The sequence below is a fragment of the Neoarius graeffei genome, chromosome 25 (assembly GCF_027579695.1).
Source record: "Neoarius graeffei isolate fNeoGra1 chromosome 25, fNeoGra1.pri, whole genome shotgun sequence".
NCBI classification, from domain to species: domain Eukaryota; kingdom Metazoa; phylum Chordata; class Actinopteri; order Siluriformes; family Ariidae; genus Neoarius; species Neoarius graeffei.
The window spans coordinates 50,416,553-50,437,398 of record NC_083593.1 but is presented as its reverse complement, the minus strand read 5'-3'; the positions used below and the strand labels follow the sequence as shown (position 1 = coordinate 50,437,398).

General features: G+C 39.5%; 1 protein-coding gene across 2 annotated transcripts in view; it reads left to right on the top strand.

The window, feature by feature from the left end:
• The first annotated feature begins 6,671 nt into the window (after positions 1–6,671).
• Positions 6,672–20,846, top strand: part of plpp1a (phospholipid phosphatase 1a) — a 64,788-nt gene continuing 50,613 nt past the window's right edge. Inside the window, exon 1 of one of the 2 annotated variants that reach the window (XM_060908915.1) lies at positions 6,672–7,201. In XM_060908915.1, coding sequence (XP_060764898.1) covers positions 7,144–7,201 — 58 coding nt within the window. In that variant the 5' untranslated portion in view covers positions 6,672–7,143. The remainder of the gene's footprint in view (positions 7,202–20,846) is intronic. The other variant, XM_060908914.1, reaches the window with a different exon arrangement.

Genomic DNA, 20,846 nt, shown 5'->3' with positions numbered 1-20,846 from the left:
CCTTGTTTCAAAATTGTAAAGGAAGAAAAATGAGGAAAAGACAACTGCATGGCAGCGACATTCCTTTGTGTACAAAACAAAAAGAGGAATGTGTTTTTTCAAACATGAATAAATCCTTCATTTTTTATTCTTTTTCACAACAGTCTATTGTGTATACATGCGCACTTTCACATCCTGAAAATTTTCTCCAAAAGCAGCATGTGAGCCAGATAAAAATATCAAATACGTTATTTGTTATGAGGATTAACATTCTTATCAGGATCATGAACAGCAGACCAGTTTATGTTTGAGTATGTACTGGTGAGGTTTCGTTAAATCAAGTGTTTTAAGCAGGTATATGATTCAAGAAAACATACCAGCAAACGTGGTGATGTGTGATGTATTTAGATATAGATATAGAAAAGTGTATGTCTTTGAGCCTCTGTATATACAGTACAGTAGTTTATACTTGTTTTCAAGTTACTGAGCGTTACATTAAACCACTTTAATCTAAGGAACAGTTGATTGGACTTTTAACTAACAACTGAATAGTAATGACATAACAGTCAAAATGTTTAAATCTTTCTAAATTTTTACAAATTATACTTTGAGCATAAAATCTACATCAACTTTGACCTCTTTTATACTTTAAAATCTCATCTTATCTCATTATCTGTAGCTGCTTTATCCTGTTCTACAGGGTCGCAGGCAAGCTGGAGCCTATCCCAGCTGACTACGGGCGAAAGGCGGGGTACACCCTGGACAAGTCGCCAGGTCATCACAGGGCTGACACATAGACACAGACAACCATTCACACTCACATTCACACCTACGGTCAATTTAGAGTCACCAGTTAACCTAACCTGCATGTCTTTGGACTGTGGGGGAAACCGGAGCACCCAGAGGAAACCCACATGGACACCATGCGAACTCCGCACAGAAAGGCCCTCGCCGGCCACGGGGCTCGAACCCGGACCTTCTTGCTGTGAGGCGACGGCGCTAACCACTACACCACCGTGCCGCCATACTTCAAAACAACTCTAATTGTTTTAAAGAGGTCATATCCTGTAACTTTAGTTTCACTGAGGTTTTTGGTGCACAAGTGAACAGAGGTGGAAACCACAGATTTCACCACAATATTATACAATTTTGATTTAGAAAGCGACAATCCTGTTGTTGGTGACACCACTAAATCTGCTGTGACATAATAATACATGATACTATTTAGTAGTCTCTAATCCATACGTGACCAATCTTGTTCAGAATCAGGGGTAGGTAGGACTACCGTTAATTTGCGAATGATGATGATATAAAAGATGTCAAAGACTATTTTAAGGATCAGAGTTATCACGCACTAGTTGCGTGTCCTTACTGATGATTATTGATTTATAATTGTTGCCTCGATTCATGCCTTTTAAATCGATGTATCCAAACTGTCTGATTGTAACGTCAATTTATGGTGAATTTATTCAAGTTTATGCTCATAAAACACCCCATGATTTTTGCAAAATTATATCGAGTCATTCCACAAAGCAGGCTGTTTTTTCCAGCCAAAATCAGTTACACTTTATATTATACATACATATACAGTTAGGTCCATAAATATTTGGACAGAGGCAACATTTTTCTAATTTTGGTTCTGTACATTACCACAATGAATTGTGAACAAAACAATTCAGATGCAGTTGAAGTTCAGACTTTCAGCTTTAATTCAGTGGGTTGAACAAAATGATTGCATAAAAATGTGAGGAACTAAAGCATTTTTTAAACACGATCCCTTCATTTCAGGGGCTCAAAAGTAATTGGACAAATTAAATAATTGTAAATAAAATGTTCATTTCTAATACTTGGTTGAAAACCCTTTGTTGGCAATGACTGCCTGAAGTCTTGAACTCATGGACATCACCAGACGCTGTGTTTCCTCCTTTTTAATGCTCTGCCAGGCCTTTACTGCAGCGGTTTTCAGTTGCTGTTTGTTTGTGGGCCTTTCTGTCTGAAGTTTAGTCTTTAACAAGTGAAATGCATGCTCAATTGGGTTGAGATCAGGTGACTGACTTGGCCATTCAAGAATATTCCACTTCTTTGCTTTAATAAACTCCTGGGTTGCTTTGGCTTTATGTTTTGGGTCATTGTCCATCTGTATTATGAAACGCCGACCAATCAGTTTGGCTGCATTTGAGCACACAGTATGTCTCTGAATACCTCAGAATTCATCCGGCTGCTTCTGTCCTGTGTCACATCATCAGTAAACACTAGTGACCCAGTGCCACTGGCAGCCATGCATGCCCAAGCCATCACACTGCCTCCGCCGTGTTTTACAGATGATGTGGTATGCTTTGGATCATGAGCTGTACCACGCCTTCGCCATACTTTTTTCTTTCCACCATTCTGGTAGAGGTTGATCTTGGTTTCATCTGTCCAAAGAATGTTCTTCCAGAACTGTGCTGGCTTTTTTAGATGTTTTTTAGCAAAGTCCAATCTAGCCTTTTTATTCTTGAGGCTTATGAGTGGCTTGCACCGTGCAGTGAATCCTCTGTATTTACTTTCACGCAGTCTTCTCTTTATGGTAGATTTGGATATTGATACGCCTACCTCCTGGAGAGTGTTGTTCACTTGGTTGGCTGTTGTGAAGGGGTTTCTCTTCACCATGGAAATTATTCTGCGATCATCCACCACTGTTGTCTTCTGTGGGCGTCCAGGTCTTTTTGCATTGATGAGTTCACCAGTGCTTTCTTTCTTTCTCAGGATGTACCAAACTGTAGATTTTGCCACTCCTAATATTGTAGCAATTTCTCGGATGGGTTTTTTCTGTTTTCGCAGCTTAAGGATGGCTTGTTTCACCTGCATGGAGAGCTCCTTTGACCGCATGTTTTCTTCACAGCAAAATCTTCCAAATGCAAGCACCACACCTCAAATCAACTCCAGGCCTTTTATCTGCTTAATTGAGAATGACATAACGAAGGAATTGCCCACACCTGCCCATGAAATAGCCTTTGAGTCAACTGTCCAATTACTTTTGGTCCCTTTAAAAACAGGGTGGCACATGTTAAGGAGCTGAAACTCCTAAACCCTTCATCCGATTTTAATGTGGATACCCTCAAATGAAAGCTGAAAGTCTGGACTTTATGTCCATGTCCATTATATAACTACAACATGAATATGTTTCAGTAAATGGGTAAAAAAAACAATATTTGTGTCAGTGTCCAAATATATATGGACCTAACTGTATACAGTGCTGTGCAAAAAAATCTTGGGCAGGTGCAAAGAAATACTGTAGAACAAAAATGGCTTAAAAAATAATGAAATTAAATGTTTCAACATTTTAAAAAAATGCAATAAACAGTAATCAGTAAGCCATAATAAATGAAACAAAGTCAATATTTGGTGTGAGACGACCCTTTGGTTTAAAAAAATAGTAGTCTCAGGTCCAATGAGTGCAGTTTTATGTGGAAATGAGCTGTAGGTTTTACTGAGCATCTTCCAGAACCAGCCACAGTTCTTCTGGACACTTTGACTGTCACACTCGCTTCTTCATTTTGCACCAAAACCCAGCAGCCTTGATTACATTTTCTTTTTTAATCTGAAAAGTGGTTTCTTATGTAATATGCTGCTCAGATACAAACATTTTTTTTCTATAACATTTAAGTTTGTCCTGGAAAACGAATGTTTGGAACTCTAAAATGTTTTTGTTCTGACTTGATAATGTATTAGTCATAAAATAGAAATCTATAACAAAGTTTGTATGAAAAAAGGTGCCAAGACTTTTGCACAGTACTGTGTGTATGTGTGTGTGTATAAGCAGCCCTTTTCTGGACAGAGACCTCAGATTTTGTACCTGGAATCTGCTAGTGCCCCTCTCTCAGTTTGGGGGTAACAGCCCTTTAAGCTCCTATCACCACTGGGACCACTTTGGACTTTACCTTCCACATCCGTTCCAGTCATGATATATGTTATATGTTCCAGTGTGTTTGTGTTTCTCTCTCTCTCTCTCTCTCTCTCTCTCTCTCTCTCATCTCATTATCTCTAGCCGCTTTATCCTGTTCTACAGGGTCGCAGGCAAGCTGGAGCCTATCCCAGCTGACTACGGGCGAAAGGCGGGGTACACCCTGGACAAGTCGCCAGGTCATCACAGGGCTGACTCTCTCTCTCTGTGTGTGTATATATATATATATATATATATATATATATATATATATATATATATGCACACACCACACCAGTCAGAAGTTTGGACACACCTTTTAATTCAGTGGGGTTTTTTTTCTTTATTTTTATTAATTAAAAGTCTCTTCATGTCTTAAAGTAATGATGGATGTCGTTTCTCTTTACTTCAAAGTCCAAAGACATACAGTTAGGTTAACATGGGATGGCCTTGGGCTGAAGTACCCTTGAGCAAGGTACTTAACCCCTGATTGCTCCCCGGGCGCTGTCGTGTGGCTGCCCACTGTTCTGGGTGTGTGTGCACGTGTGTGTTCACTGCTTCAGATGGGTTAAATGCAGAGGATGAATGTCACTGTGCTTGAAGTGTGCATGTGACAAATAAAGGTTTCTATTTCTTACTAGAGTGGTTCTTGACATAATATGGATTACTACATTTGTGGAATAGGGCTATTTACATCATTTTTATTATTTACTATTTGATCTCAAACACTGGAGCAGCACGATGGTTAGCATTGTCGCCTTACAGCAAGAAGGTTCTGGGTTCGAGCCCAGCGGCCGGTGAGGGCCTTTCTGTGTAGAGTTTGCATGTTCTCCCCGTGTCTGTGTGGGTTTCCTCTAAAGGCATGCAAAGCCTCCAAAGGTGGCTCTAAATTGACCGTAGGTGTAAATGGTTGTCCGTGTCTATGTGTCAGCCCTGCAATAACCTGGCGAATTGTCCAGGGTGTACCCTGCCTCTCACCCATAGTCAGCTGGGATAGGTTCCAGCTTGCCTGCAACCCTGTAGAACAGGACAAGCAGGTACCGTACAGATAATGGATGGATGGATGATCTCAAACACATTAACAAGGCAAGAAATTCCAAGGTTGGATTTTTCTCTCTTTTTTTTCAGTGCGTGATGAAGCAACTTCACCAAAATGTGGATTTTCTCCAATTTTTACTCATGGTTACAAGGGGTGCCAATGGGAACAACTCATGGTTACAAGGTGTGCAGTTGGAACAACTGAATGGTTCAAGGTGAAGGTGGGACTCCATCAAGGATCTGCTTTGAGTCCTTTCTTGTTTGCCATAGTGATGGATAGCTTGACGGATAAAGTGAGGCAAGAGTCACCATGGAACATGATGTTTGCGGATGATATTGTGATATGTGGTGAAAGTAGAAAGTAGGTTGAGTTGGGTTTGGAGAGATGGAGGTATGCATTGGAATGAAGAGGAATGAAGGTGAGCAGTAGCAAAACAGAATACATGTGCATCAGTGAGAATGGGGATGAGAGTGTATTAAAGATGCAAGGAGTAGACGTAAAGAAAGTTGGTGAATTCAAGTACCTGGGGGTCAACTGTGCAGGAAAATGGGGGCTGCGATAGTGAGGTGAGAAAGAGAGTGCAGGCAGAGTGGAGCAGTTGGAGAAGGATTTCGGGAGTCATTTGTGATAGGAAAAGTCCCAGCAAAAGTGAAAGGTAAGATGTATAAGACAGTAGTGAGACCAGCTGTGATGTACGGATTGGAGACCGTACCCTTAATGAAGAGACAGGAGGCAAAGTTAGAAGTGGCGGAGTTCAGGATAAGGAACGAGCACATCAGAGGGACAGCACATGTGTAGAGCTTGGGAATTAAGCTAAGAGAGATGAGACTGGGTGGCACGGTGGTGTAGTGGTTAGCGCTGTCGCCTCACAGCAAGAAAGTCCGGGTTCGAGCCCCGTGGCCGGCGAGGGCCTTTCTGTGCGGAGTTTGCATGTTCTCCCCGTGTCCGCGTGGGTTTCTTCCGGGTGCTCCGGTTTCCCCCACAGCCCAAAGACATGCAGGTTAGGTTAACTGGTGACTCTAAATTGACCGTAGGTGTGAATGTGAGTGTGAATGGTTGTCTGTGTCTATGTGTCAGCCCTGTGATGACCTGGCGACTTGTCCAGGGTGTACCCCGCCTTTCACCCGTAGTCAGCTGGGATAGGCTCCAGCTTGCCTGCGACCCTGTAGAACAGGATAAAGCGGCTAGAGATAATGAGATGAGATGAGATGAGATGAGATGAGATGGTATGGGCACATCCTGAGAAGAGATGTTGGAAGGAGAATGTTGAGGATGGAGCTGCCAGGCAAACGAAAACGAGGAAGGCCAAACATGGATGTGGCAGGTGTGGTAGAGAAGGATGCAGAAGACAGGGACCAATGGAGACGAAAGATCCGCTGTGGAGACCCCTAATCGGGAGCAGCCAAAAGAAGAAGAAGAAGGTTACAAGGGGTGCCAATAATTATGGAGGGCACTGGATATTATATGATATAAACCTCATGGTGTATTCACTGCTTTTTTTTTTTTTTTTGGAATATTTTATATCCATAACATTTTTAAGGTCAGAAAAAAAAGCTGACGCTTGTCAGTGAAAACAACAACAACAACAACAAACAAGCCAAACAAAAAACACGTGACCTCTTTATGTACGTCGCGCGCCGTCTCGGTGTTAACCAAACCCGGAAGTAGCTCCACAGTGAGAACTCTATTTAAAAAAAAAAAAAAAAGTGGGCGTTACATGTTGCTTTAAAAAAAAAAAAACCTCCAGTAGTGTGTGTTTATTTTCTCCTGCTGTGGATATGGACGTGTCGTAGGTGTAATTTCATTATGACGTCATAGCCGACCGAACGGACAGTCGTGTGCGTGTGTCTCGTGCGCTGTTCTGCTCGGTTCTCCGTCGTCGGGCTTTTAAGATTATTGTTTGTTTTATTATGCTGGAACGCTCGGTCTGTCTCAGTGTACAGAGAAAAGATTCCTAGACATCCTCCTCTTCTAACATGTCCACCTCCGGGTGATTATTATTATTATTATTATTATTATTATTGCCGCTTGTCGTCGTCAGTCGCTGTACCGTCGCCCGATGCCGCTGATAGGCTGAGACTGACTCTGACTCGACCCAGTCTGCTCTCATCAGAATTTCTTTAACCGCAGCTGCCGGTCAGTCGCGTGAAACCGAGGAACCCCGAGCTCACGCGCATTCGTTTCACCCGAGGACGCTTTGAAGATGTTTGACACGCGCGGGATTCCTTTCATCGTGCTGGACATCGCCTGTCTGATCCTCGGTATGTGTGTTTGATCTGATCTTTTACAATCCTGCGCCTTCTTTCTTGGTGGTATCTGTTAGGGGCTGCACGGTATCGTCCGTCATCGCGATAATATCGGCTTTCGTCTTGTCGATATATCACACAACTCTGCAAGATATGCAGATGATTCCAGATTCTGTAGATTATCCCTTAAACATCTGCTGACATGTTACAGTAATGCAGGCGCTCTTATCCATACTCGGAGCAGCTGCTGACCTTTTAGTCCCATTATATATTGTGCAGCCCATGAACCTGAAAATGTGCTCAATCAGCCAAAACAGCTTTTCATATCTTAAGTTTATGTCTTTTTTTTTTTTCCAGGAAAAAAAAAATGTAACAAAACTCTGTCTCAGCCCAGAATCTTCCTGCAAAAAATTAGGGATGTCTATGACCATCACTGAGATCGATGTGTTGCTCACGATCCAATATGTTAAAGATATATATATATATATATATATGAAGTAACCACTAATACAATTCAGCGTGATGTGATGTGATGCGATGCAATGCAATACAATACGATATGATACGATACACTGCAAAAGATTATGATTCTATGCAATTCAGTATGGAACAGAGTTTGAGTTTATTTTTTCTTGTCTTTCTTAAGCAGACAGTGAATCATAGATAAGCTAATTTAAAAAAAAAAAAAAAAATCAGATTTTTCTGCCGATGCAGACGTGTAGGTAATGATGCATCCCGACCCAAGTTCATCACAAATTGTATCTGGTGCACAGAGCAATCGTATTGTCGATTTTTATGCTGGTGCAAATCGGTGACTCTTTCCATCCTTAATGTAAATGCACACCTAAATGTTCATATATTAGCCTCAAACAGGATAAATAATCAGAATAACTTTGTCTTTCACTCTACAGTCACGGTCTCAAGTAACAAAGTGAGTCGTTTGCTGTCTCACAGAGCCTTAATTCGATGCAAATGGGTTACGAGACATTAAAAAACATGCAAATGATTAGTTCGAGTGATGCTTCAGATCAAAGATGGTATACAGGGTAGTCCTGTCTATATAGTGTGTGTGTGTGTGTGTGTGTGTCTGTCTCAGAAACTGGTTACTGTGGAGGAACAGTCAATAAACTATACGGTTTTGAATGGTGATGTTGGTTTTAATTTGAAATAAAATGATGAAAGAAATAATACAGATAAAACTAAATCTTTGATGTGAATGCTCTATTCAGAATTTGGCAAAAATTCTGCAAATTTGTGGAAAAATGGCGGCTTGATCTGGGACATGATAAATGGTTGACCACATCGCGTTCCCTTAAAAAGGTTGTAGTCCACTGAAAAGTCTACAGTTATCACTGATTGTATTTTAAGCTGTAACTTTATCCACCTAAGGATCGGTGCGCTCACAGAATAATCATAACCGTAATAAAACATCATGCAAAATATTTGATCACCGTTGTAACTCCATTTTCCGCAAACCCAAAACCAATACGGTCGTGTGTTTTGATCTAAACGGAAAGTCTCAGGGTCAAGGTCACTACCTCACCAAAAGTAGTAACTTAAAATCACTTCGCCATATAAACATTTAGTTATAAATCTGCGATTTTGTTTTTTAAAATGAAAGCTGAAAGTTAGGTATAGAATATGTTTCTTACAGAATATGTTACGATGGTAGCTGGTCTTGTATGAATTTCTGAGCTATAAAATGAGTTGTGGTCTGTCTTTTACCGTAGTGTGTTATTTGTGTGCGGGGAAGGACACATATTAACCTGTGGTTGGTAGAAGAGAGCAACTGGACTTGCTTGAAAAGTCTAGAAGACGTTTCGCCTCTCGTCCGAAAGGCATCCTCAGTTCTGTCTGACTAATAGGGAGTATCAAGTATTTATCCTCTCATGGATCATCATAGAATCCGAATCCGAATGCTGATGGCTGCATTGAAGGTGGCTGATAGATGTCATAGACACCCACCTCTGTTCAGTGATGGTCGTTCCAGGTCGGTCCAGATTACTATGTACCTGGACGACTGAGTATCTTCACAGATATGACACACATTAACAATTTGCATGTGTAGAATGGAATTTTCCACTCCAACAGTTAGAAGTTGATCGTGCTTCCATTTGCGGTCTTTCTGTTACGCGGGTGATCTGTTCGGACGTTATCGCTGAAAAGGTGAGTTTTGACGGTTTTATTTTGTTTCAGTCTTGCAGTATAAGGCAATAGAATGTTTCTTTTTCATCTTACTTTCATATTTCGTAGTGTTTGCGTATTTTTGGCCAATATTTTGCAACCATGGTCAATTTAGTTCAAACTTTTGATAGAATCTACGGCCAGTCATTTTGCCCCGCCCCCGCCTCGCGCTCCGTCCGGTGCGGTAGCGATGTCCCGTTGCTCGCGCGCCGCAGCAGAGACCCGCGCGACCTTCAGCCGGTACAGTCGCTGTTCTTTTACCACCGCCGTTATTCTCATCTTTCCAGTGTGTTCTTGATTTTTCCATTGTGTCCTATTTCACCATATCAAATCCCCAAAATGTATCATATTATTCATATTTAAGTGAATAATCAATTCGGTCATCATAACTTGGCATTTTTAACCCAAGCAATCAAAAAGAGGAAATTTATTCAATATTTTCACTCATCTGTGAAGGAAGGGCTTTAATTCTTCATGATGGAGTTATTTTATATGGAAATCAATTTTACAAAAGCATTTGAATTGGAATCAAAAAAATTTTCCACAGTGGAGGCCGGATAAAGCAAGATACTATCTTTATTCTTATTAAACATGACAAAGGAAACAGTGAGTGTTAGGGAAATGCAAATAAAATAGTAAATGAGAGACCAGTTTCTGAAATGGACACACACACACACACACACTCACATGTACCTGCTCAGATCAGTTCCACTGTGTGGTCAGTCAGCTGCCTTTTTCATTTCCCCACTCAACTTCAGTTCCTATCTGCAGTTAGTTCCCACAGAACATTTGGCATTAAAATTAAATGAAAGAAAACCCTGATATCATCTTATCGTGTAGTATACGACCTCTCCTTCAATGCGCTCAGACATTAGGGAGAAATCTAAAGCTCGGAAGGATGCAGCAGTGGATGAGGATGGTGCGTGTTTTGTGAACACATACATCATCACTGATCTGAGACCTTTGATCTCAACAGGCAACCAGAACATTTTTATAATGCTCGTTTATCTGTGACTCAAACTCCGGTCCAAACTCAGTGTATTAGAACTCTGGTGTAAATCTGAAGATACTAAACACCGAGTGTCGTGGCTGATTGACCGCACTCAGGGTGCGAAGCTTAGAAATTGGGTCGAGTAGTATTTTTTATTTTTTTTTATTTTCACTAAATTGTTCCAGCGATCCTGAGGACTGAAGCATGAGCTCCAGTCTTTGGTTGTATTCTGATAACCTGATAGTTATGTCAGTTTTCATGAACACACTCATCTGCTTTTAGTCTCTGCGTGTGTTCGTTTGAGTTTCAGTTTATCCTCATCGTCATCAGCATAATGAAAACATAAACATAACCTGTTTGAGAAGAAAGATCAGATGTTAGGGTTTTAACAGACAGACGCAGTTAAACCCTCCTGCAACAACAAAGGTTTTCGTGGTGTGTCGTTTCCTATTCATATGAGGAATATGTTACAGCACACACCCTCCACACACACTGTACAACATCCTGGAGCCTGTGTTATTAAAATGACACACCATCTAATGAATCTTTTTAAGGCAAAATTCTTGCATGAATATATTTATTTTGAGAATTAGAGCTGATGATGATGATGATGATGATGATGACTTTGCTGTAAATTAGAGTAGACCTGCTTGGTTGCTTGCTGGAGATTGTGTGTCTCATCACTACTGTACGTCTCCATCATTAGCTACATTTACAACATTTAATCCATTATTAATGATGTGATGTAATATTGGAATGAAAACCTCTAATCAAACAAGAAGGATAATCTGTTTAATAATCAGTAAAAAAAAAAAATTGCTTTTAATTTTTTTTCCCCTGAACCTTTGTACATTGTGTGTATGGGTACGTTTGAAAGACATAACCCAAAAAATTCTGAAGAAAAAGATTTACATTATTTGGGACATTTTCATGGATTCTAATGTTTATTGTATGTTTATGCATAACGGAATTACATTCACAGCAAAATGTTGTTGTTTTTTTGAGTTGCAGTACTCAAGATAATAGTATTAAATAAAAATTTCACACTGTATGGGGTATCTTTAGACCCTAAAAAAGCATAGAAAAATTGGCCATGCTTAGATCTGAGCACAAAATCTTTCATGAGGAAAGAAAAGTCAGTCACAGAATTATGTCAGAAAAAATGAACTTTTTTATTTTTTTAAAATTCAAACCAAGATTTCTCTAAAGTGCCACTGCTATAACTGGGGTGATGGTTTTTAAATATGGCTTTCAGTACACTTTGCCTTGGAGTCCATACTTTAGCAATATCACTGAGCTGGCAAGTTAAGGCAATATGAATAATTTCATAATTCTGGCCTCTCTGCTGAAGAATTATATATTTAATAAATTATATTTAATAAAAAATTAATATTTAATAAATATACAGGTTTTTTGTTTGTTTGTTTTTGGTATGTTATATGCTTTTGTTCAATTTTTGTTCTCACGTGAGGAAGTGCTTCCAAGAAATTGGCTATCAAGATGTGATAAGATTGAGGGAGGAGTACATTGTCAGAAAACCAAAACATCATATAAACTATAAAGGCACATGGTAGAGTGGATACCTCTGCCAAGCCACATGTTATCAACATCACCATCAAAAGCACTTGTATCTAGGATAATACTAAAGCTGTCCACCAAATTTCATCCAAATCCATTCATTACTTTTTGAGTTATGTTGGGAATACATGTCCAGATTTGCATCAAAATCCAATCAATTGTTCCTTGGCTCATGGCCCACCTATCCTCCAAATTTCATCCACATCCCTTCATTACTTTTTGAGTTACATTGGGAAAAGACAAAAAGATCCTGGATCCACGTACATATCCGTATTTGCATCAAAATTCAATCATTTGTTCCTTGGCTCATGGCCCACCTTTCTACCAAATTTCATCCAAATCCGTTCACTACTTTTTGAGTTACGTTGGGAACAACCAACCAACCAAACGGAGGCGAAAACATAACCTCCTCCGACAAAGTTTTCTTTAGTTCAACTGGCGACACGTCACTTCTCAGATTTAATGTCCTGTCCTTCATTTCATTAGTCTGGCTAACGCGACTTCAAAGCTCTGCGAGCATTTGGTCTGGCAAAGATATTAAGCCCAACCGTTTCCCAAAGCGCGTGGTTGACCCGCCTCCCTGAAATGCCTCAGTTTGCTACTGGTCGAAGCCAGAAAAGGCTGTGACGAAGCTTAAACCAATCACATCACTCTTTCCTCTGACGTATGTGATGCGACGGGGCTAACTGGTAGATTAAACTCTTACCGAAGCCGGTCGGGAGCAAGGCGAAAACGTCCTTCCTTTCAATAAATACCTCCAGGGCTGCTCTTTGCTCCGTTTTCAATGAGAACTTGCTCCATGTTCGTAATGTTTCTAGTGAATGAAGCGCTTCCGGCATAGATTCTGTAAACAATCTATGGCTTCCGGTCGCAGTTCTACTACGTCACTGCCTTGAACACGCCTCTACCCAGGGCCGTTGGAGATGCTCAAAGTTGATTGGCTCCCGATTTTTCGGGAGCTTGGAAGAGCTGTAGATAGCTTGCCTGGCTAGACTAAGCTCGCAACAGGCCCTCGTGTTGCGTCACACTTAAGGATGGGCGGGCCCAGGCTATCATTTCATAGCTGTTGGACTAAAAAACTCTTCTTGTTTATTGAGAATATGTTGCTTTTGTTGAGATTAAAACACAAGTGATGTTATTGAAGACTGATGTTAGCTAACGTTACGAATTTGTTACTCTGACAGGATTTGCATGCGTGATTCACATTCCACGTAAATAAATAAACAAACATTTTATCGGAGTTGATAAAACTATCAAAGTTGTCTTGCTAATAGTTTGTGAACAAAACTGTTGCTCAGAGAAACAAACAGCTGGTAATGTTATGTTCTTTGGTATTTTTGTTTAATTAGAGAAAAAGAAAAACAACGTAAAGCAGGAAGAAAAAACACAAACACATTCATGTAACGTTATGTCGTGTAAAGTTTTGCAAAATTAGTGAGTAGTAAAAAAAAAAAGATGATGATTCAAGGTGGGTTAACCCTTACGAAAATTAACCATGGTTTTACTATGAAAACTAACCATGGTTTTTACCATGGTTTATAGTTATTCATGGTTTTCATGGTTTTTTGGGTAACCATGAAAACCATGGTGCATTTTACCTCAATGTTCACTTAAATTTTTAGGTTCTAAGTAAATGTTAATGTATCTGGGCTGTTAATCGAGATCCTTCTCTACAGCATTGACTGTTGGACGAAAGCATGGTAATACTACAGTTAGTGCATCCTTTTAAAAACCATACTATCCCTTTTTAAACTAATTTCGTAGTTACTATGACCTATTACACATACAACTATGATGCTACCACAGCTACTGCAGTACTATGGATAAACCACAGTAATGCTATGGTTGGTTCATAGTACTTAGAATCACCATGAAATACCATAGTAGATCCATGGTTACTACCATGGATGAACCATAGTAATACTATGGTTGGTTCATAGTACTTAGAATAACCATGAGATACCATGGTAGAATCATGGTTACTACATAAAAACCATGGTAAAACCATAGTAAACCATGGTAGATTTTCGTAAGGGAAAGGCTAAAGAATGGAAAAATGATTGAAAAATATGGATTTTGTTTTCTAAGAAATTGATGGTGATGAAAGTTGCGCAACATGGCCAGGAAAACGAACTGATTAGGTACAGTAAACGCTGAATTTCTGGCACTTTGCTGAAAAACCCAAATGCCAAAATACAGATCATGTATTGTGCTGTGGTTTTGTGTCCGGTCACCCGCTCGTACATGTGGAAAGCATTAATACGATGGGAAATGGATGCTTCATACTGGGTGAAGTGTGTATGAAGATGACGCATGATGTTGTGATGGTTCTATGATTCATACACACCACACCAGTTCGAGCCTGCACTTTATTTCTGTTCGGAGTCTTTTACAAGTTAAATCAATTTACAAACTGATTGGTCGTTTTGTTTAATTCATAAGGAAGAAATTGTACTCTGTTCTGAATCATGTTTGTTCTGAGTGCGCACATACTGAGAGCATGAGTATTGATATGTTTATTGTGTGTTTGTAATTAATAAAGTGTGTGTGTGTGTGTGCTGGTTTGAAGTTGCAGCTCATGTTACTGCCAGGGACACAGCTGCTTATAAGGTTCTTGTGTCCGTTTCACCCACCAGCACCAGTGTGTGTGTGTGTTTTCTCCATTATGAATCTGTACATAGGATTAAATTACTGAAGGATTCACTGAAGGTGTATTCTGGGTAAATGTGAATATTTGACGAAAGTTGCACCGTCATTGTCTAATGCAGGGGAACGCAAGCGTGTGTGTGTGTGTGTGTGTGTGTGCACTGCAAAAAATGATCTCTTATTGAGAGAAAATATCTTTAATATGGGTGAATTTATCTATTATTTCTTATTAGAAGTTTACTAGAACTCAAATATAAGATTATTTAGCTTACTTTGAGACGTTTTTACTAATTTCAAGCCTTAAATTTTCTTCTTCTATTGGCAGATAATTTTGCTGATTTTAAGCATTCAATTCTAGAAAGAAGCAAAATTATCTGCCAATAGAATAAGAAAATTTAAGGCTTGAAATTAGTAAAAACGTCTCAAAGTAAGCTAAATCTTTTATATTTGAGTTCTAGTAAACTTCTAATAAGAAATAATAGATAAATTCACTCATATTAAAGATATTTTCTCTCAACAAGAGATCATTTTTTTGCAGTGTGTGTGTGTGTGTGTTTATATACCACTGAGGACCAAATGTCCCCACAACGATAGTAAAATCTGACAATTTCGACCTTGTAGGGACATTTGGATGGTCCCCACAAGGAAACTGCTGCTGTTGTGTTTAAAAAAAAAAAAAGAGCCCCAAAGTTTCCTTTTCATTACAGAGACTAGGGTTAGATTTAGGTTTCAGGCACAGCATTAATTAACTGCAATAATAATTGTCAGTGGAAGGTCCTCACAAAGATAGCGAGACAAGTGTGTGTGTGTGTGTGTGTGTGTTTAGATGTAATAATATTTCTGAAAAGATTCCCATAAACAAATTAAATCCTGATTAATTTGATCAATTCTGTTTTGTATCCTATGCCATTTCCTGGCTGAGGAAGAAACGCCATCTTCGTTTACCCTGAAGCGACTCCAGCACGGCTACGCTGCTTCCATCTGTCTGCTATATTTTATTTTAGATTTAATCAAAGCTGACCTTGATTAATTTAGCTGCAGTGTTTTTGCACAGCAAGCTGTATCGATGAGAAGGCGTTCTGTACACCAAGTTCTCTACTGAACTCCATATTTTTTTAATTATTATTTATTTATTTATTTATTTAAAAATCTCTTTGCGGTCTAAATCCCTAAGTTCTTTTATCTTAAGTACTGATTGGATGGGATGCGATTTCCAGACATGTTTGCTGCTGTACAGATGTTGAGGACGTCTGTAATAGTTATTGTTGATTTTCACAGAGGATGAGTGACTTTTGTGTAAATAAGAGATTTCTCCATGATGTGTGTGTGTTCATCACATTAAAATTTCATTCAAATCCTATTACACACACACACCTCATTTTATTGTTAAGCTCTGGGTGTAGTGCAAGTGGCTGCACAGGTTGCACTTGATCATGAGTAGGTCACATGACCGTAACATGTAGCCTGTGTAGGATATTAGCTGTGTTAGGAACTCGGTATCTTCTTACCAAAAACCCTGGAAGTTTTAACCATTGTCTGTCTGTGGTTGTTTCGCGGTTTGGTTTTGCTGGGAGACGATAGAAAAGAGCGAGTGCTTCCTGAAGTGCGCTTATACTAAAGAAAAAGCGTAAAACCTCATTTTCGACAGGATATAAAAGAATCTTTACCAATGCGTTAATTTGTCTGTAAGCTGTATTAAATAGAAAGTAAGATACAGAGTAAAATACAAAAGGTAAAAAAAAAATTGCTGCTGAATTCAGAAAGGACAAAATCACAGAGATATTCTAGCAATAATTGAATTAGTTCATCTCCGTCATATAAAACTAATCCAGCCTGAATGGAGCACTTGCATGTGACGTCACAGCCGATCCAGATTGTGACAGACGCCATCTTGTCGGTCAAACGCCATATTTCCGCCTTCTACTTCTGCTTCTACCTTTTCTTCTGGAAAACCCTACTATATACAATTCTACTACAACGGCTGCGGCTACAAGCTCTCCCTACCTGTGCACGTTTTTTATGTTTTTTGTGTGTATTTTTGCGTGTTGTTCGTCTGTACCGGACTTCAATATCCACTACAACCGTATGGACTTACTGGACATTGGTTTCCAGCAGAAAATGACGGTTTGTAGCAATTTCCATCGCATGCACAACATTCCGGACGAGATAGCGAGACAAGCGGGGTCTCCATGGATTGTTATCGGAAGCAAAGCGAAGGAGGCGGCGTCGGGAGCGGAAGCAAAAGCGAGGCTGCAGAGCCGGCCTGTTGACTAAGCTCAGAAAACAGCCACTCAAATCTCCACTGCCAAGCCTCTACCTCTCCAACGCCAGATCCATGTAAACAAGACGGACGATTTGGAATTACCTTATTCTATTCTATAATCGGCTGGTCAGTGCTATACTCAATACTTAAGTGACTTACCCGTCCAATGAGGATTCTTGTTTACAAGATGCCACATCTGAGTCGCTGACAAATCCTGAATTTCTGTAAAGATAATTGTCCAGAGATTTATAAGCACGCAGTGCTTCACCACTGAACAGCGAGGGAAAGTTAATGAGGTAATTATACACGTCCGGGTATTCCGCTGGCAGTTCAAAATCCGGTCGTGAAAACTCCGTCCGGTAAGCCATAAGGGTCACAAATCTGTAGATCGTTTATTTTAGACATATATCTAGTTATCTGTTCATTAGAAAAATGAGCCGTGTAGTCTGTCGGTTGAAATTGATCCATTCTGTACACGAGTGCAGCAGTATTCAGCGGTGTTTTTGACCGACAAGATGGCGGTTGTGTACTTTCCGGTCACGTGACTGCAAGATCTCTATAAGGCTAGACATAATTGAGCTAAGAATAGAAATATTATAGGCTATGTCTAATGTAAGGGCCCGGTCCCACAACACCGATAACTATACCTATAGAGTTGGAGAACTCTAACTATCCCTCTGCCTGAATTTAGTTCCAGTCTGGAGCAGAAACACCACAACTATAATCCTGACTATAATATCGCTTGGTCCTGAGACTCTGGTAAATAAACGCATGCAACTGAGGAATAGTCATGGAAGTTTTTTCCAAGTAGTAGCACATTATTCCGGGTCGTACTGTACAGCTTGGACTCCAAAACAACCCATATACACACTCCGGTAGTTGATGTAATATGGATAGGTCACGGATTACAGAAATATAATAAAAAAAAAAGGATAGAAAATACGGAGCGGTTATGGATTTTAATCCGGCTGCATCACGGATGCTAATAATTAACGGATCGGTCCCGGACGTTTCAGTATAATACAGACTGGTTACCGATTTCATAGAGATGATGCATCACGGATGAAGTCTGAAACAATTAAATGTTTGGACTGCCGAAGTTCATAATTAAAATATCTTACCCGCATTTATGTTTACTTTATTAATTTACTATTGAGATTTCACGGAAAATCACACAGCCGTGAATAAAAGATCCGTGATTTGGATTATATTTTTTATTTTCCATGAATCTGTATTCCGTGACTTCATGATGCAACAAGGATGTACAAAGATGCCTGGGGAAAAATAGCACGTGCTCAGACAGTGTAACGTAAACAATTCCCTGATTGGTCAGATGTTTTATCGGATCAGGTCCAGGCCTGGAAAACTCGCTCCAGAAGCAGTTTCACCGATACGGGTAAACCCAGGCCTGGGCGATAGGGATCGTTATCGGTCTGGTGTGAGCACCAACCACACAAACTGCAGGAGACTGATTTATTGTTATAGTTGTAATTATAGTTATCAGTATTGTGGGACCGGGCCTTTAAGCCTGATTTGGACTGGATTGGTTTTCCATGAGGAGGTTGAGGTGGAGTAATGTAGTTATTTCCAGTCTATCTCAGGGATTTTAGCTCCATCTGAATCTGTCGTGTCAGTAATTTTAATTTTCTGTCATTCCTTTGTCTGTAAACAATACGCTGTATTTTACCTTCTGTAAAACAAGCAGCAGAAATAAAAACCCAGGTTATTGGGATACTTTTATATATCTGGGCAGAATTGACACGTTGGAAAAAATGTCCATCATGTCCTCTGGGAAGAGGTTTTGAGATTCTTCTTGAGGATTGAGACGTTCCCAGGAGCACTCTTTACCGTCATTTCAAGCAGAAACCAAACCAAGTTTAAAAATCAGAACAATAAAATGTCAAGTGTTTGAAGGTGCCTGTGGGTTGGTTTGGGAAGTCGTTGTGTTCCGAGCACAGGTGGAACCTACATACTGTGTCGTTTATGACCACGTTACGTACTAATGATCAAACACAACATGAGCAGCCATAAACCTTACAATAAAAGTCCAATCAATCAGTTTGCATTAAAGATATACTGAGATCCTGTGTGTCCACAAGCCCTCACACCTCAGTAGTACTTTAGACTGAAAGTTCTCTGATACACAGTACGAGACAAAAGCTTGGACACGCCTTCTAATTCGGTGGTTTTTCTGTATTTTTATTAATCAAGACACTTCTTCATGTCTTAAAGGAGAACTGATGTCATTTTTAAACTTGCTTTATTTCTTAATTAACGTGTTTATTCAGTTACGTTTTCGGTTTTAGTAACCTTATATCGTGACTCGTATTGGCAACTAACTGCAATTAAATATTATACTTATCGGCCTATTCGGTTTTTAGCCGTGTTGAATTTAGTTCGTTCGGTCCACGGCAGGCGTCGCTTATCCGCGCGATCTTCACGAGACTTGTGCGAGACTTCGAAACGTGAAGTGTCAGCCAGGTGTCCGCGCCATCATTTTGAAAACTATTTTCCAAACGAAGTATTGCACAAAAACGAGTTTAAATGACGATTACTGCCTACTTTTTTCAAACTTTCCTGATTGCGATCAAAACAAACAAAACTTCCGGCTTGATCACATCAGCATTCGAAAGAGGGCGCGCGCGTCTTTTGACAACGTTGGCAGATGTTGGTCACTTTGATTTCCGCTGTACGTTTTACTTCCGTCCTACGATGTCTCGCACAGGTCGCAACGAATCTCGTTTACGGCCGTTGCTTTGACATATAGACTGATATATTACAGAGCGTATTTCAAACACTCATAACTTGCTCTAGCAGCGACAAAATAGCGATCAAACATGCATTCCGATATTTAATAAAATGAGAGAAATAGAATTTTGATGATAAAAATTTTGCCTTCAGTTCTCCTTTAACCTCCTAGGGCTTAGCGGTCACATGCGTGGACAGCACTTTATGGAAATTTGGAACAAGAATTCACATATGTGGACATACTTTTTCTCTAAAAGTACATCTTATCAAAAGATGATGCTTAGTTTTTATTCTAATCAGGTTCTAATAAGCCCAAATAGCAAAGAGAAATAAAAAATGCATGTAAAAAAACAGCTTGGGCCTTAGGAGGTTAAAGTAATCATGGATGTTGTTTCTCTTTACTTAGTTGAGCAGTTCTTGATCTATGGATTGCTACATTTGTGGATGGAATAGGGCTATTTATTTATTTATTTGTATTTTTATTATTTACGATTTACTGTTTGACTTCAAACGCATTAAGAAGGCAAGAAACTCATCCACTAATTAACTTTTGATGAGGCTTAGCTATTAATTGAAAAGCATTCCAAGTGATGACCTCATGAAGCTGGTTAAGATAATGCCGATAGTGTGTAAAACGTCGTCAAGGTAAACGCTGGATACTTTGAAGAATCTAAAATATCAAACACTTTTTTTTTTTAAACACCTTTTTTATTTACCATATAATTCCATGTATGTTCCAGATGTTATTTCATAGTTTTGATGACTTCAGTCTTGTTTTATAATGTAGAAAACACGAAAAACAGAAAAGCCTAATGATGAGTAGGGGTGCACAAACTTTTGACTAGTACTGTACTTTTTTTTTTAAAGATTTTAAATGTAATTTGGATAAAATCAGTGAGAGCAGGGATTTAGGGCTGGTCGTATATAAGAAATTTCAAACCGTAGTCCAGTTTACATCTCGGCTATTTTAGTTCAGTGAACGTGTTCGAAAGTAGCATAAGTGCAATTTTGGATCAAAGTGGGCTGAAAATACCAGATTCTGAATGTCACACCCCCTGTTGTGCAGCTCCACCTACATCCATGTGTTTCATTTCTACCCACAAAAATAACAACTGGGTGGCAGTGACAAACAAACAAACAAAAAAAAAGGGGTTTAACCCAGTCAATAATAGATCTGCACAAAAATACATAAAGCAGCTGTATTTTAGTTCATCAAAGAGATCCAGTTTAGGTGTAGTTTAATTTAACCA